Source organism: Lucilia sericata, unplaced genomic scaffold (genome assembly GCF_015586225.1).
Source record: "Lucilia sericata isolate MDLA Ls3-8-SP2 unplaced genomic scaffold, ASM1558622v1 Contig000538F_arrow, whole genome shotgun sequence".
In the NCBI taxonomy this organism is placed as follows: Eukaryota; Metazoa; Arthropoda; class Insecta; order Diptera; family Calliphoridae; genus Lucilia; species Lucilia sericata.
This window is the reverse complement of record NW_023994548.1, coordinates 251,214-269,797: the sequence shown is the minus strand read 5'-3', so window position 1 is coordinate 269,797 and position 18,584 is coordinate 251,214. Positions and strand designations below refer to the sequence as shown.

The following is an 18,584-nucleotide window of genomic DNA, read 5'->3' as shown; positions in this document are numbered from 1 at the left end:
CATCGATTTATGTTGTGAAAGAAACCCCGCGTATTCAGTCCACGAAAGGCCTTGATTAAATTTTTTGGATGCAAACCAATTCTTTCTATATAAAGATTGATTACTGATAAAATTCAGAATTTAAATTTTTTTATAATGCGGAAATTCGCTAAGGTAAAAAATGAAAAATTCGCAATTTTTTTGTATTCGCTCTAACATCTTTTCATGTTAATTTTTCATCGCGGCTTTAAGATTTCAACATGTAAAATTTAAAAGTATTTCGATCACGCGATATTTTGGGTATATTGAAGTAACGCTGTTAGTGTGCTTCGCGAAAAAGCCCTTTTTCGAAACTTTCACGTTTGTTTTTCCAATATTTAAGATTCTCCCGCAGAGATACCTTCTAGAGTACATTTTGGAGATATATATCAAACGACGCGTAATTACTATGTCTACTTTTTTTTATTTATACATTTTGCATAACTTAAGAACCGCAAATATTCTATCCAAAAAACTGCAAATTTTGTAAAATTGTATAAATTTGGTTTCAAAACATTGCGACCACGTAATTCTTTACTTATAAATCGCACAACAATTAAATATGGACTACAGTCATTCAATAAGTGTATACAGCTTACATTAGCAAAATTGACTATCTTAGTTGTAAGCCGCCCTCATAATATTAAAAAGTTGTAAAAAAACTACTTGGTTTCAATCACATTTTTGAGAAATTTTAACTTTGAGTGTTTATTTCTCCAACATGGAACTACTCTCGACCACAAAATTTTATGGACGTTTTCTTTCAAGTCTTGTGAATAAAAATTCGTCATCACTTAATTTTCAAAATATTAAACGAAAGAAATATTTAATGCATAAAGTTGATTTCTTAAAATCTAAAACAAAAAAAGAATTCCCATGTACATATATGGGGCCTCCAAAAAACTGATTTTGATAAACAGACGGACAGACATTTAGTGCGTGAACTTTTTTAACAATCACGGAAAAGTAGTATCGCTGTTTATCATATTTTTGAAGGCTCTATTCGACTTTGCTATGTCAACGGAATATCACTTTTAATTGTGTAGTGTGTAATTCGTTTTGAACTTTTTTAAATTTTAATTGTACTTTGAATATTATTATAAATGTAATTTGTTTATTTAAGCAATTATAAAAAAAAATATTTAAATATTAAAAATGTTTATGTAGATTTAATCGGGAATCATGCAGCAATGCCTCCTTTACGCTCTCATATTTCTTTTGGGATCCTTCATGTGTTAAAGTCAAACGTTGCTGTACCATACGTTTGTTTAACCCAATTTCCTTTGCTTCAGTTACAAGTTGTTCGTAGTCATAATTATTAAATTGATTTTCAAATTTATTCAAAAATCTTTGCAATGATTTCGACTCTGTTGTAAGCTGAAAAAATGTACACATTTTTTATATGCAAATAGAATACATATTTTTAAAACTTACACTTACATCTTCATACTGCCGTTGTAAATCATTGAGAAGACCAACAAAACGAGATTTTAAATCAAAAAGACAGGCATTGTAGGCAGCCCACGATTCTTCGTAAGTGAGTTTACGATTTTTATAAGGTACTAAATAGGGAGCAAGAAAGTCCGCTGGTTTAAGCTTTCAGTTCACTTTGATAAACTTCTTCATCTGCATACTGAAAACAAATTTATAATATATACATTAGTGCTATAACTTTTACAAAACTTTAATACACAACAACAAAAATGATTTCAAGGCCTAATTAATCCAGACTTATCATATGGTAAATACAAAAAGGTAATTAAATAGTAGACAGAAGACAAGTTAAAGGGCGGGGAGTGTGGAAGTGTTTGAGAAAGAAGAAGAAGAAAAGAAGAAGGAAGAATAAGAATAAGAAGAAGAAGAGAGAAGAAGAAGAAGAAGAAGAAGAAGAAGAAGAAGAAGAATAAGAAGAAGAAGAGAAGAAGAAGAAGAAGAAGAAGAAGAAGAACAAGAAGAAGAACAAGAATAAGAAGAAGAAGAAGAAGAGAAGAAGAAGAAGAAGAAGAAAAAGAAGAAGAAGAGAAGAAGAAGAAAATAAGAAAAGAACAATAAGAATAGAAGAAGAAGAAAAGAAGAAAGAAATAATAAGAAGAAGAATAAGAAGAAGAAGAATAAAGAAGAAGAAGAAGAATAAGAAGAAGAATAAGAATAATAAAGAATAATAATAATAAGAAAATAATTAAGACTAAGACAATAAAATAATAAAAGAATAATAATAATAATAATATAATAAATAATAATAATAATAATAATAATAATAATAATAATCATCAAAAAATTATAATTCAACAGTAGTTATGTACATAACAGCTACTGTTTATAAATTCACCAAAACAGTTTTCCTGAATTTAGATACTGAGTCACAAAATTTTCCATAGTCTTGAGACACGAGTACAAATAATCTGTTCATTAACTGTGTAAAATTTCTTGGAATAATTATAGAACTAGTTTCTCGAAGATTCCCAAAATTAAATCTGCTCATAAGGTAAGAAGGATGCCCATATTTCAGAATCTCGTAAAATTATAGGAACAATCTTAAGTCTATAAAACTTTTAAAATCACAATGTAAAATATCAACGGTAAACGAAGTCATCTAGTTATCGATCCATCCATCCATCCATCCATCCATCCATCCCATCCAATCCATCTATCTATCTATCTATCAGCGATCACAGCTAGCAGCGAGCGACGAGCGATATCGGAGCTAAGCGAGCTAGCATCAGCGAGAGAGGAGCGACGAGCGAGCAGCTAGCGAGCCTAGCGAGTATCGATCTACGATCAGCTAGCGGACGATCTACGAGCACGAGCAGCGAGCGATCTATCATCGAGCGAGGAGCGAGCGACGAGCGAGAGCGAGCGAGCGAGCGAGCGAGCGAGGAGCGAGCGAGCGAGCGAGCGAGCGAGCGAGCGAGCGAGCGAGCGAGGAGCGAGCGAGCGAGCGAGAGGCGAGCGAGCGAGCGAGCGAGCGAGCGAGCGAGAGAGCGAGCGAGCGAGCGAGCGAGCGAGCGAGCGAGCGAGCGAGCGAGCGAGCGAGCGAGCGAGCGAGCGAGCGAGCGAGCGAGCGAGCGAGCGAGGAGCGAGCGAGCGAGCGAGCGAGCGAGCGAGCGAGCGAGCGAGCGAGCGAGAGAGCGAGCGAGCGAGCGAGCGAGCGAGCGAGCGAGCGAGCGAGCGGGCGAGCGAGCGAGCGAGCGAGCGAGCGAGCGAGCGAGCGAGCGAGCGAGAGCGAGCGAGCGAGCGAGCGAGCGAGCGAGAGGGCGAGCGAGCGAGCGAGCGAGCGAGCGAGCGAGAGAGCGAGCAGCGAGCGAGCGAGCGAGCTAGCGAGCGAGCGAGCGAGCGAGCGAGCGAGCGAGCTAGCGAGCGAGCGATCTATCTATCTATCTATCTATCTATCTATCTATCTATCTATCTATCTATCTATCTATCTATCATCTATCTATCTATCTATCTATCTATCTATCTATCTATCTATCTATCTATCTATCTATCATCTATCTATCTATCTATCTATCTATCTATCTATCTATCTATATCATTTCAAGTCCCACGCCCACATACCAAATAAGTATTAACCGTCTTGTCTATTCCCGAGCAAAATTACGTACATCAATATCCAACATACCGGGTATGTCATACAAATTTTATGGCGGTTTCATCTTTTTTTACATTTCCGGTGTACAGTCTTTTCCTATTAACAAATTATATTATGCAAAAAATCTTAAGAAAAATCCCAAAATATGAACATTATGCAGAATTTGACTTTGTAAAATTTTGACTTCAAAAAGCTATTACTTTTTTTATAAACAATTTATGAACAATGACATATCACTCCTTATTTTAAACAAAATTTGTTGTTTAGTTAAATTTTTTTCATAAGATTCAAGAATATATATAATTCAAATAATAAAACTCAAAATTTATAATGAAACTTAATTTTTGTCCGATAACTGACATATTATTTTTATGAATACACTGGTATGTATGTTGGGTATTGATGTACGAGATAAAAGTAGAAAATATTAAAAATATATATCGAACTATTTATAGAAAACACTACTCTGAAGGAATATCCCAAATTTCATGACGATACGATATGTAGATCTCGAGATATATCACTTTGTAAATGAAAAACATATATAACATTGACATAACGGTTAAAAGTCGTATGTATAGACAACTTTGACAACCACATGAACGTACAAAATAGGCGGGCTACCTATATCGTAAACGTGAAACCTCCCATATAAAGAAAACCTTAAGTTAGTATTTCTGAGGAATTATAACAGCAAAAAGATTAGCGGACTAGCAATAGGGTCGTTGCACCTCCCATATGAATTAAATACAAAATTTTGTTTATCTCTGAATCTATTAGATCTAGAATTCTAATTTGCACGAATAACCTTGAAATTCATGGGAATATTTGAATTAAATGAAAAATTCCTTTATCTGGGAAACTATTAGATCTAGAATCGTCAAAATTTGCACGAATAAACTTCACATTCATGTGTAAAAAACAAATTGGCGGACTAGCAATAGGGGCCGTAGTACCTCCCATATGAATTAAATACAAAATTTCGTTTATCTCTGAAGCTATTAGATCTAAAATTCTAAAATTTTGTACGAATAACCTTGAAATGTATCTGAATGTTTGATTTAAATGAAAATTCCTTTATCTGGGAAACTTTAGAGTTAGAATCTTCAAACTTTACAAAAAAATTTAACATAAAAGTGAACATTTTGGGGGTTAAAATGGGCGGACATTCAAAAGGGGGTCTTGGAACCTCTCATATGGTTTAAATACAAAAATTCCTATATATGAGAAACTATTAGAACTAAATTCTTAAATTTTCCAAAAAGGAAATTTAACATAAAAGTGAACATTTGGGAGTAAAATTGGCACTCATTCTTGAGAAAGTCTCGAAACCTTTCATATGAATTAAATACAAAAATTCGTACATCTTACAAACTATTAAAGCTAAAATCTTCAAATTTTGCGCGCACAACTCTAACATCTATGTGAACATTTGGGTAATAAATTGCAGGACAACCGTTAGACCTCCTATATGAATCTGGGAAAATATTAGATCTATAATCCTCAAATTTTGCAGAAAGAACTTTGATATTCATGTAAGGTACCATACCCTATTTCAGTCTATCAATAGGAGGTATGGTACCTCCCATATGAATTAAATTAAATATTCGTATAACTGGGAAACTAATATAGCTAGAATCTTCATAAATCGTAAAGTGGTGTTTCTATTTACACACTGTTTGGACTTTATAGACAGCTAAACGGATAGTCCGATATTTCTGAAAATTTGACAGTGTCTTCCTGTATGTCTGGAAGGAATCATAGGCTACATTTCTTCAAAATTTCAAATGGGCGACGTGTCACGCCCACTTAAAAAATTTTGTATGGACAACTTTAACATCCATATAAATACATGGGAATAAAATTGACAGTCTAGCTACAGTGGGCGTGGCACCTTCTATAAAAAGAAAATCTTAAATGGGAATATCTGAGAAAATCTAACAGGTAGAGTTCTCATTTTTTTCGGAGGCATTTTAGTATTAATATGAATGTTTAGGATAGAAAATGGGTGGACTAGCAATAGGGGTCGTGGCACCTCCCATATGAATTAAATATTAAAATTTTACCAAAATTTTGCACAAAGACCTTTAAAATCCATATGAATATTTAGGAGAAGAAGGTCTTGGTACCCATACGGATTGAATATAAGAATTCGTATATCTGAGAAATTATTAGAGCTGAAATTTTCAAATTTTATACGAATATTTGGGTAATAAATTGGTGGACTAGATTTTACGGGACGTGGTGCCTCCCATAAGCGCACTTTTATTAGGAATATGAATTAAGTACAAAAATTCGTGTATCTGGGAAACTATTAAAGCTAGAAACCTCAATTTTGCACGAAGAACTTTAGCATCCATGTAAACATTTTGTGTAATAAATTGGCGGACTACCAATGGGTGGCGTTGCTCCACCCATATGAATAAAATATACAAAAATTCGTTTATCTTGGAAACTAATAAATTGGCGGACTAGCAAATTGGAACCTCCCATATGAATTAAATAAAAAATTCGAATGTCTGAGAAACTATTAGAGCTAGAAAATTTTACATGAAAAACTTTGACATTTACGTGAACATTTAGAGAGAAATGGGCGGACTTTCAATGAAACTTTGACATCTCCCATATGAATTAAATACAAAATTTCTTACGCAAAAATTTGCATCATTTGATCACATCCACCCAGTGTTGCCATTTTAGGACTTTCAGTGCTAGTATTAGCATTTTGCATCCTGAAAATGCATTGAAGTTTTTTAAAATTATGCTAAATGCTTCTTAGCATAATTTGCTTGATAAAAAATATTTATATGTTTTCTATTAAAAATATTATTGAAAATCAGTGGTTGTATATTACAAAACAACATTATGGTGAACAAGTAAGAGTGTTATATTCGGCTGTGCCGAATCTTTTATACCTACTATCAAATCATGTGTCTTAAAGTTCAAGTGAATTTCGGAAATTGGACCTATACTATATAAATCGATACTTTTGCTACCACAATTTAATCATTTATTGGATTTATTCTAAACTGTTTTATCATATATAAATCGTAATATAGTCAGGGTGATGGTAATACTTGTTTTATTATATTTTTTATGATTTGATTTCTTCTAAATTGACTTATGGTATGGACCGATCCCAAAAAAAATTGACAATTTGAACTATGTTCCTATAAAACATGTTTATGTCATTGCTTTACTATCATTTTGAAGCAAGTTATGAGTGTTAGAGTCTTTTATATGGGGGCTACGCGAAAACATGGACCGATATGGCCCACTTTCAATACCAAACAAACTGCATGAATAAAAAATATTTGAGCAAAATTTTAGCTACTTAATTTTAAAAATTTTATCGGTAAAAATGCATTTAATGAATTTTTTACTTTTGTATTATCATTACTCGTTTCACCTTTTTCTAATGCCGCAGTTGAAAGGCTTTTTATTTCAAAGGCTATAATTAAAAATAAAATTCGAAATCGTATTTAAGCTGAATTTTTGTTCAATAATACAAATTCGAAAAGAATTGAAATTCGAAATGCATGCTGTTAAGTGACCTTAATCATAAACAGATTTTAAATTTATACAAGTTTTATAAATCAAATTTTGTATGGAAATTTGTATTAAAAATCTTTTACAAAATAAAGTGTTGTTTATGAATATATAACTAATTATATTGCAAATAAAATAAGATCATTTGAAAAATATCAAAATGAAGATAACGATGATGATATAGTGCCAGAAATATTGGAGTCATGCACTACATAATCAGTATTTTAATAAAACTAGAAAAAGCAATCATTTATATTGTTTTTATATATTTAAAAAAATTTAGCACTTTTTTTTCTTCTGTAGAACATTTTAGCACATAGTTTTTTAAGTTTTAGCATATTTTAAAATTCATTTTCTGGCAACACTGCATCCACCATATAAAGTCCCCTTCATAAAATGACTTGATGGTTCAAATTCACTTATAAACACTAATATTACGACGATATTCTACATAAATAACTTTAATGTAGATATAAATCTCTTTACCAAAATTTATAAGGATAGTCCCATATTAACTACCTACCCCATATAACCCTCTTTTATAATATTTTTGCTTTAGAATAGAAAAAAATCGTTCTTAAAGCACAAAAGTTATAATTTTGTCAGATTTTCGCCATTTGGCCTATTTTTTGTCTTCTTCCGGTCCAATTTTCGCAACGGTACTTTGCTAATATATATTTAAAACAAATTAAGTAGTTTAATTGAAAATGCTTTTGATTAAGGATAGAAAAAATCAGTATTTACTATCAAAAGTACAGGTTTTCACCCATGTTACCCCCTTTTTGCCCCCTCCTAGTCTAAGTTCTGAAAAAATATAGCCTATAACACTCTCCAAGTATAGATCTAACTATGTTCCAAATTTGAAAATCGGTCCAGCCGTTGAGGCGTGATTGTCGAATAAACAAACAAACTTACAAAGCGATTTATAATATACTAGCATACCCTGGGTGCTTCGCTACCCTAACCAGTGATGCCAGGAGATTTTTTTCAGAAATCCCTACGCTTATGAGAAAAAATCCCTTTTTTCCCTACACCCACTTTTTATTTTCCCTACATTTTTCCCTACACTACTTTTTTCCATTTTTTTCAAAGTTTATCTTAAAAAAATACAAAAATAACATCAAAAACTAAAATATTAGCTCCGTTTTATAATATACATATATGTATGTATTTTTTTTTAATTTTTAGGAATGAAATTTCTAGAATTTAAATTTTAATTTTTTTTATCTTTCAATTTTACATCATACAAATCTTCCAACCCTGACTCTTCAGTTAAGATTTAAAAAAAAACAATTGAAAGATTTATGGCAGTATATCGAATCGTGATAAAAATTTATTTTATGTGCCTCCAACAAAAAAATTTTCATAAAATAATTATTTTAAATAAGGTTTACTTTTGCGTTTACTTTTCGCGGTTTACTTTTATAAATTTTCAGAACATCCCAGCAAAAACTCGGTAATGGGTTGTACTTCCATAACCACTTACTTTTCAATGACTACTACTTACCGTCTGCATTACATAGAAGTACTCTAGTAATGAATTTCTTATAATCTGATATAGAAGTACTGTATTTTCGGCTTTGTCATTTTGTTTGCACATTTTATTTAATTGCGTTTTAAGAATTGTGTTTTAAAAAAATAAAACAAAATTAGTTTTGTTTGTGAAAACCATTATTTGACGCGCAATAAAATAGCTAAGCAGTGGTGCAGTGTGTAGAACATTTGACTAACAAACCGAAGCCCCTGGTTCGTATTCTAGCTGGCTCTTTTTATTATTAAAAAACAAAACAACTTACTCAACAACTGTTTTGTAAGGGAAATTGCAAGTACTTCTTTAAGTCCCTATTTGTAAGCGTTCGTAGAATTACTTGCCTCCAATGACATCACCGTGTTAAAATAATGACTTAAAATGCTAATGAAGAAGTAGTGAAAAGAGGTTTTATTAGCTATTTAACTCATTACTTTTTAATGTAAGTTTTTCCTGGGATTAAATTCATTTTTTCAATCCTTAGTTACTGCATTAAGCCCCCGACTACTCTATCTATAAGGAGTCAGAATATATCGCCCTACAGGATTGGCATAATCCAAAAAGTCGTTTCAAGAAAAATGGATATGAATATTTAATGACATTTAACTATTTTTTTAATAACTTTTAAACAAATCAAGGGGTTTTAAAAACCCAGATTCAGATAGTTGAGGTTAATATGTATGTTTCTCATCTAAATTGAAATTAAATTTTTAGTTGTCTAATATTCACAAAAACGTGGGTTTTAGTTTTTACGTTTACAAAAAATCGATTTCACATCGAAAATAATAGACATATTTGAAATTTCATAAATCTATATGAAAGATTTTAGTATGTCGCATGTTTTGAAGACCTTAGTTCAAGAAAGCCGAATTTTGGATTATGCCAGTCTTGTAGCGATATGTAGGTACATATATTGTAGAAATTACAAGCGGAATTTTTACTAACGATACACTTAAAACTGATTTCATTTTTAATTTAAAAGTTTAATACATGAAAGAGTATATTTTTAGTTGTTAAAAACTATGAAATTGAAAAATCCCTACAATTTGACAATAGTAAGAAATCTTTCCCTTTTTCCCTACACGTGAAATTTTTGAAAAAAATCCCTACAAAAAGGGAAAAATCCCTACACTTGGCATCACTGACCCTAACCAAAATTAAATACATACAAAATTTTGTTTACTTTTATAGAAAATTAAAATTGATTTAAAATGTTTTTAATGTTTCAGTTTTTTATGTTCAAAATCACGTGAATAAATTCCCATTCAGGAAGAAGCTTGTATTTTTAGTTTCATTCGTTTAGCTTCCATATTATGGAAAATTTCGAAATTACTATTTGAAAAAAAGTACTATAAAATACCTCTTATTTAATCAAAAATTTAATGTTTCTGTGTTCAATATTATAGACAATTCAAAAAAATTAATTTCATGAATGAAAAAGTACCGAAAGTCCCTTTCAGTAGATTCTCATTCACTAAGGTCCCTATATTTAAAATTTTATATTTCTATGTTCAATATATAAAAATATCAAAAAGTACCATCGGAAAACGAAAAAGTACAAAAATCTCTCTCAATAATTTCTCATTTAATAAGGATGTGTTCCTATGTTGAATATTTTAAAAAATTAAGAAAGTTCCATTTATGAGATAAAAAGTACTAAAAAGTTCTCTCTTAAAAAATCTTATCTTATGTTTAATAATCATGTGTTTTGAATTCATATTATAAAACATAGAGAGTATCATTTGAAGAAAGAAAAATTACCAAAAGTGGAATGTACTAATAAAATAGTACAATTTTTCCCCTTTTCGCTTAGAAATATACTTTTTTGAGAATTAAGTTTACGAAATGTTCCGTATTTAAATCTATATATCACAGATAAAACTCAAACGATTCAAATCTGCATTCATTTGTTCCAGAAAATTTGTGCTTCCAAAAAGGTACCAAACAATTTACTCAAATTTGGTCCTACATAGGTTTTAGTACTTTTTGGTACTTTCTCACCAGTGAAATAGCAAATATTTTGTTTCAATAAATATTACAGAATTAGTCCGTAATTTAATATGAATACTTCAATAAATCGAAAAAGTTTTCTTAATGTGCTAGAAAAAGTACCAAAAATACAATTTTCTCCCTTTTATACTCAAAAAAGGCTGAATTTTAAAAAAGTACGAAACAGGTGTCTTCTAATTTTGGGAGATATATTCAAAATATTTACAAAAATGTTATATTGTTTATTAGTTAAAAAGTTATAAAGGGTCAAAAAAAGGTTCCAAAATCACCTTTGTTACACATTTTCACCCCTTAAAAGTACGAATTTCAAAAAAGTACCAGACACCCACCCATCTGCTTGTTTTAAGATAGATACATGCGCATTTAAAATTTTTCTTGCATCACTAATATTAGGTAAGATAATTATGAAAACCTGTTTTAACCGTTTTTTCCAAAAACCAAACACATCTACTGTCAAAATTTCATGATTCTAGGTTCAGCCGTTTGGGCTGTGCGATGATAAATCAGTCAGTCAGTAACGCAACTCTTTTATATATATAGACTAGCTATATCCAGTGTGCTTTGCTACACTTAAAGCAATGTAAATAAAAAAAAAACACTTTACGATTTTGAAGATTCTAACTATAATAGTTTTCCAGATATAAATTTTTTACTTATTGGGGATGCTACGCAAATAATTGCAAGTTCGCCATTTTTTCCAAACGTTAATTTAGATTTTAATGTAACCTATGAAAAATTTTAATAATATAATAGTTTCCCATATAAACGAAATTTTGTTTTTAATTCATATGGGAGATGCCTAGGTCCTATTGAAAGTCCGCCCATTTTTCTCTAAATGTTTACATGAATGTTTTTCATGTAAAATTGTTGCATTTAATTGATATGGGAGGTTCCAAATTGCTAGTTCGACAATTTATTACCAAAATGTTCACATTGATGTCAAAGTATTTTTGCTCTACCTAATAGTTTCCCAGACATTTAATTCTATTTAGTTCATATGGGAAGGAATCTATCTGTTATATTTTCTCAGATATACTGATTTAATAATTTCTTCATATGGAAGGTGCCACGCCCACTATAGGCATTCCGCCCATTTTGTCCAAAAATATTCTTATGGATGTCAAAGTTGCCCATACAAAATTTGAGGACTCCAACTCTTGCAGTTTCTGAGATATGCGACTTTTAATACTAATTTTAATGTGGGCGTGGCACGTCGCCCACTTGAAAGCTTGATGTAAAAAGTAGCCTATAGTTCATTCCAGATATACAGGAAGACACTGTGAAAATTTCAGAAAAATCGGTCCAGCCGTTTAGCTGTCTATAAAGTCAAAACATACAAACACACATTCATTTTGATATAAATAGATGGGAGGTGCCACGCCCCCTGTTTCTAGTCCTCCAATTTTCGACTTTTGAAGAAGTGGGCGTGGTACCCCTACAACTTGCATTTTCAAAATAAAAAGTAGAATATAGTTCCTTTCAGATATAGGGGAACATACACTGAAAATTTCAAGAAGATCGCTTCAGTGGTTTAGCCTCCAATAAGGTACAAACAAACATACATTGATTTATATATATATATATATATATATATATATATATATATATATGTAGATATTAGGTTTCTTGTGTATTAATTTCAACGAATTATATTAAATTCATCTGTGTTAAAATGTAAAAAATCTGAAAAATTTACGAAAAATTAGAAAATTTCGATTACTTTTACTGATACGCAAACATTTTGGAAGCGTCTCTCAAGGGCCTTTCTTATGATATAACCTTCGGGAAAAATAGGAAAAAATCATAAAAGCCTCAAAAAAGGACCTTTTTATACTTTAATCAAGCTTGCCAAATATTGACCCAGGACAAAAATTTTGAAAAACGCCATTTTATAATCAATTACGGCTGTATTTATAAAAACTTATTTTAGGTTTATTAAACAATTTTAGGCAAAATTCAGGAAAATCGTATTTATAAACGAGAAATAGCTTAAAACACCTTCAATAAACCATTGACAATTAGAAACATTTTATTGTAGGCTCGACCCTTCTTTAAGCCAACAATAAGTTGATTTTTAACAATTTTTTTCTCAGATAAAGATTTTTCCGGTATTTTTAGGTTGATTGCGAAAACTAATTATGGTTTCTTTTAAAATAAAATCTAAAAATTCTAATTTTAACGTTTACAAATTTGTAAATAAAATCCCAGAAAATTTTTAAACGATTATATTTTGAGGAAAAAACTCAAATCTAGGGATTATTGGTTTAATGCATGAATATTTGACAATATTCTAATTGTCCAGCACTATTTTTAGGCAATTTGGAAATGCCCGTCTGTCAACCAAATGATGGACAAAATCATTTGATTTGGCTTTTTCAAAGTTTGTTGGTTAAATATAATGCCATAAAGTAATTAACCATGTAAATTATATTGATTAGTGTTATACTAATGCAAAATATATTCGCCGGCATTAAAATTAGTCAAATATCAAAGAAATTTATCAATATTTGCAAAAGTTTATCAAAATTTACAGGGAAAATAAGTAAAAATAAGAAAATGTGTCATAGTGATGTATATTTTGTCGCAAAATATCCGTTATTCGGATACTTTTAATAATAATTAGAAATTATATGTTATATTTATACATCTGAACTAAATAGACATTTATTAAAGCCATATATATTTATTTTTCTTAAAAGTTTGTTTTTATTGTCAAAAATCTATTATAAACCAAAATATGAAATTAAGAAAACCGAATCAACGAATATTTTATCCTAATTGTACGCAACACTAACACATAAAATGACAGCCATATTATACAGTGCTGCCAACTTAAACATAAATCAGCACAATAGTTAATATACGTTTATTATTTGTTTATGAATATCACAATTTTATTAATGGTTTTTAAGGCTAAAGTGTGCTTTAACTATTAAGTGCATTAAAAGCAAAATAAGATTTTTTTATAAATACAAGCGTTAGACTTTAATTTTATTTGGGAACATCGACACCTTATTTTTTCTCCATACAAACGGGGCCACCCTAGCGCAATGTATGAATATAATTTAAAAATAAGTGGATATAATCTACATAGTCAGCGGACTGACTACACCCACTAAATTTCATTGAAATTAGACTACGGCGTTAACTGTGATATCCAGATCCAGCTCAAGCGTTTGGGGGGTGAATTTTTTTCGCTCGGTGTATATTTTGGAAGTATCGATTTTACTTGAATACGCAAAATATGAGAATCGAAACTTGTTGCCGATTTCTTGTTAGTTTTTAGCTTAAATAAACCGAGACATTTCAAAAATTCTCGAATTCCGATTTTTATATAAATTTGTACACACATTCTTTGTATAAATACTAAGTTTAAAATTCTTCAAAATTCATTCGGTTTAGATTTTATAGAGGGTCAATGTTTAAATTATTAAGATTTTTTTCAGGAAACATTAAATTTGATATCCTATATTTTCTAAATATTTATCTGACCATTTTAGTCTCCAATTAGTGCCTATGTGTTGAAGTTTTGACATATTTTATTTAAAATATTATATATGCATTAAAACGTCCTTTAGTTAAGAATATCTCAAAAAGTTATCTTCCATTTCATTTATTCCATTCCCAAAAATAGCTTACACAGAAAAAATATTTAATAATGTTTCCCAATAAAGTCGTTTATCAGAATTAAATTTTGTAATTATATTTTTTTAAATTAATATGACTGTTTTTTAATTCTATAAACTCTTGTACAAAAATCTGTATTTTTCAATCAATAAAGACTTTAATTGATATTAAAATTTTTTTAATAAAATTTTTAATTACACTATGCAACAAAATTTGGGTTTTCGAATCTTTTCCGAACAAGACCAACGGGAAATGAAAGTAGACAATTAATAGACCCAATTCCCCAAAGGGTTTTAAAAAGTTAGCTCGTATTGTTAATTTATAGGCTAAAATGCCTAAAATGCTAAGTTTAAAATAACTTAGCTTTTTTCAGTAAAATTTGTATAATATGTATACACAGAAAAAATTATCGGTAGTCTATTTTCAATTAACATGTTTTCCTTTTTCTATAACTTTTTTTTAAACAATTTTTTAATTGTCATAATTATCTCATAGTTTTGATACTAACTATATACGTTTGATCGCTCTCACGAGAAAATAACATTGTGAACATAAATTCTTAATTAAAATATAAAAAAAGATAAGTAACAGCGAATGGACGCTAATTAAATATGTACATACTTATATATATTTTTGATATTAAAAATACATTTAAATGAAATAAATTGTCGTTTTTGTTAATGCAATTATTAACAATAACAAATTGTAGCAAAACAAAAAGCATAAAAAATAAAAAAAAATAATATAAACGAAACCTTAAATAAAGTGTAGTGTTTGTGTTATTGTGCATGAGTTTCTCCAACTCTCCAGCAAGTGAAAGGAGGCTCAGTAGCAATGGAAAAAATGCATACTTTGTTATGAGCTCTCCATACAACAATAACAATAATTATGATCCAAAAAATCATAAAAACTACCCAGCGGTAAATGAAACAAAGTACTTAGATAATATTCGATGACGTCAGTATGACGTTCTAAGCGAGCAATCTAAGTACTTAGAGTGCAATATATGCGTAATCCAACATATCATGCACTTTAATTATAACATAGATTACGATTTAAGCAGAGAGTTAGCTGCCTTTTTCATGTTGTTTTTTGTTTTTATTTCTTTAAAAAAAAAAACTTAACTAAAGCACCGTTTTATTTTTCTTTTGTATACTACATGAAAAGAAGAATCTTTTTGTTTCAGTTTAAAGTTGATCTTTTGTAAGTGACGTTGTGTTTTGTTAAAAAAGTTATTTTATTGTAAAAATTTAAAATAATTGTGGTGATCTAAATGGCAGAAACGGACTTAAAAATTGGGGTAAATTTACTTCATATATTCTAGTTTTAATACTGACAATTTCCTCTTGATTATTTACAGGATCTCTAAAGGAAGATGACCGAAAGTTTCAAAAGAAAATTAAGATTCATTTCATTTATCTTCGTTAAAATTGTTTATTTATATTTTTATTGAATTAACTATAATACATGTTTATTATTTGATGATCATTTTTAAATAAACTTGCATAATTTTAAAATAAATGTAAAAAGTATATATTTTTTCTATAACAAAATCGGAAGACATGGTACTTTAACTTACAAATGCAAATAGGATTGTAATCTACATACATTACATTCTTATTTGCAAGCGTTTATAGGCGTCTCATTAACTTCGCTTAGAACTCCACACATTATGTAAGTGAAATTTTAATTTGTCTTAATGATATTGTGGCTCACATTCTAAGCGAGAGCACATCGATGAGGCAGCCTAGGACACTTTTATGTTAAATCTAAGTGGAAGAATAAGTGAAAGCATCACCACTGACTGCCACGAAATATCACTTAGATAATCGAGTACATAATGTGTATTTTTACCGCTGGGTAACCAAACAGTCATAGCTGCCAGATTTGACGATTTATCGTCATTTTGACGATTCTTCGTTTCAAAAATAGCAAAGTGACAATTTGACGATTTTTGAAAAATTAAAAAAATGCTATGTACATTATTTCTTATAACTTTTGAAGAGATCGACAGATCTGAACCAAATTTTCACACAGTATAAGTTAAATCCAGTACAAACAAGTTTTGTAAAAGAAATAATTATACGAAGAAATCTCACCAAGTTTAATCTTTTTATATCTAGTAGGGTGATCGATTATTCGACATTTAAAAAAAACCGGTTGATTTTTTTCAAATTCAGAAAAAACCGGTTAACCGGTTTTTCATTATAAATAAAAAAAAATATATTTTAATTTGAAAAACTTAATGTTTATATTTAAATTTGATTAATAAAACATGGCCCGAAATGATTTTTAACAGTTTAAAAGATTATAACTTTAGATCTAGTCGTCTGATTTAAATTATTTCTTTAATATAAAAAAATTAGGAAAAAAGTGGGACACTTCTGTTAAACTTAAGGTACTATGTAATCCAAGCTTATTTTAAAAGCCCTATTTAGGAAATTTGCATATGCATTCCAACACTTCAGCCGTAAATTAATTATTGTAATTGGAATATAATCTTAAGATTGATAAAATTTTATCAAACAGTTATCAATTTTACAAATAAATTTTTTTAATTAATTAGGAAAATCAAAAAAGTTTAACCAAAGGAGCTGTAGAAAAATATACGCTAGTTCCTCGAATCGAATATTTTTAAAATTTAGACGTGCTGCATTATTATTTACTTAAAAATTTAATTTAAATAATCTTTGAATACAAAGCAAATAAAAGTATTCGAAACCGGGTTTTAAAAGGTGAAAAAACCGGGTTATTCGATATTCGAAAAATCAACATTAAGAAAAAACCGACACTGGTAAAGCAGAAAAAACCGGTTTTAAAACCGGTCGAAAAATCGAGTCGATCACCCTAATATCTACCCAGCAAAAAATAGTGCTTCTTCGGAAGCAGATTTGTAAGGCAGAGAGCAGTTGTTACTGCTTGCACTTGTTATGAAAGAATATATGATTTTTATATGGGATTCCTCTCGTAGAGGCTCTGCCTAAGGAATCCAAAATATGCATATTTCAGTTTGATATTTTTAAAAATGCCAGAACATTGAAAACATTATGAGAACATTAGAAAAGAATTAACATTACTGTCGAATATTCTTCAAAACTCAAAGTTTATTTTCGAATTTTACATAAATATTTATTAATATTATAAATTTTTTAATATATTTCATTTAAAATATTACAATATTTTTAATTTTTTATAAAAATTTTAAGCTTTTCATTTTCTCCGATTTTTTGAATATTTCTTTAAACCAAAATGACGATTATTTAAAAATTTATCGTGAAATTGACGATTTTTTCAAAAATTCATCTGGCAGCCCTGCAAACAGATTCAAAAACAACAACAAACGAGAGATCTCCTCTCTCAAGTGCGCCAAAACCAGAAAATTGTGTCGAAGACAACGCAAAAGAAAAAGTAGAAAAACAAACAACTGATGCAATGGTTGATGAAAATAGTAATGCTAATGTGAACAATATCACAAATAGTATCAATAACAATATTAACACTATAAAAACCATTAATGATAAGGAAGGTCACTTAAGCCCAATGTCAAAGAATACTGGTGCCATACCAAAAAGCAATCTAAATACATTGAGCTCGCATAAAACGGAAAAGATCCAAACGGGAATGGACCGTTATGTCACTTATACAAAACGTAAGTCCAGGACTTCAAAATTGGAACCAAATCCAAAACAGGCAAAAACAAATTCGGAAAGTCAAAATCGTTTTGCACTCCTTGACAACCAAGAAAGTGAAAAAGTACCACCTATGCCTTTAAAAGACCACAAGCCGCCTCCCCTCTATTTGCGCGAACCACGTAGCCTCTCTACGCAAGGGAAACAAAAAACTTACCTATTCATAAAAGTCTTTTAGTTTTGATTCTGAGAAAAGAAATAATTACACATATCAACTAAAAAGTGCAAAGGGTTTGGCAGTAGTCATCAAAGGTGTAGACAGCTCTGTACCAACTGATGACATTAAAAAGGCGCTAGAGACTGAAAGTTATGAAGTGAAGTGAAAATTCCTCAACCAATGTTTAGAGTTGAAATTACTGTTAACTCTTCACAATTGAAGAAAAATGGTGATACTCATCCAATATACAGTTTAAGATATCTTCTTAACCGTAAAATAACTGTAGAGGAACCCATTAAGCGCAGAGGTCCTCCTCAATCCCTAAATTGCCAAGAGTTCGGTCTCACCAGAACTTTCTGCAAATTACCATCTGTTTATGTGAGATGAGGAGACATCCATAAAAGCCAAGATTGTCTC

At 30.1% G+C, this 18,584-nt stretch overlaps 1 protein-coding gene across 2 annotated transcripts in view; it reads right to left on the bottom strand.

Moving 5' to 3' along the window:
• Positions 1 to 1,198: 1,198 nt before the first annotated feature.
• LOC119605943 (coiled-coil domain-containing protein lobo-like) overlaps positions 1,199 to 18,584 on the bottom strand; it is a 101,160-nt gene continuing 83,774 nt past the window's right edge. For both annotated transcript variants that reach the window (XM_037959294.1, XM_037959295.1), the window contains 2 exons: positions 1,459 to 1,651; positions 1,199 to 1,395 (listed from right to left, as the gene is read on the bottom strand). In XM_037959294.1, coding sequence (XP_037815222.1) covers positions 1,610 to 1,651 — 42 coding nt within the window. In that variant the 3' untranslated portion in view covers positions 1,199 to 1,395; positions 1,459 to 1,609. The remainder of the gene's footprint in view (positions 1,396 to 1,458; positions 1,652 to 18,584) is intronic.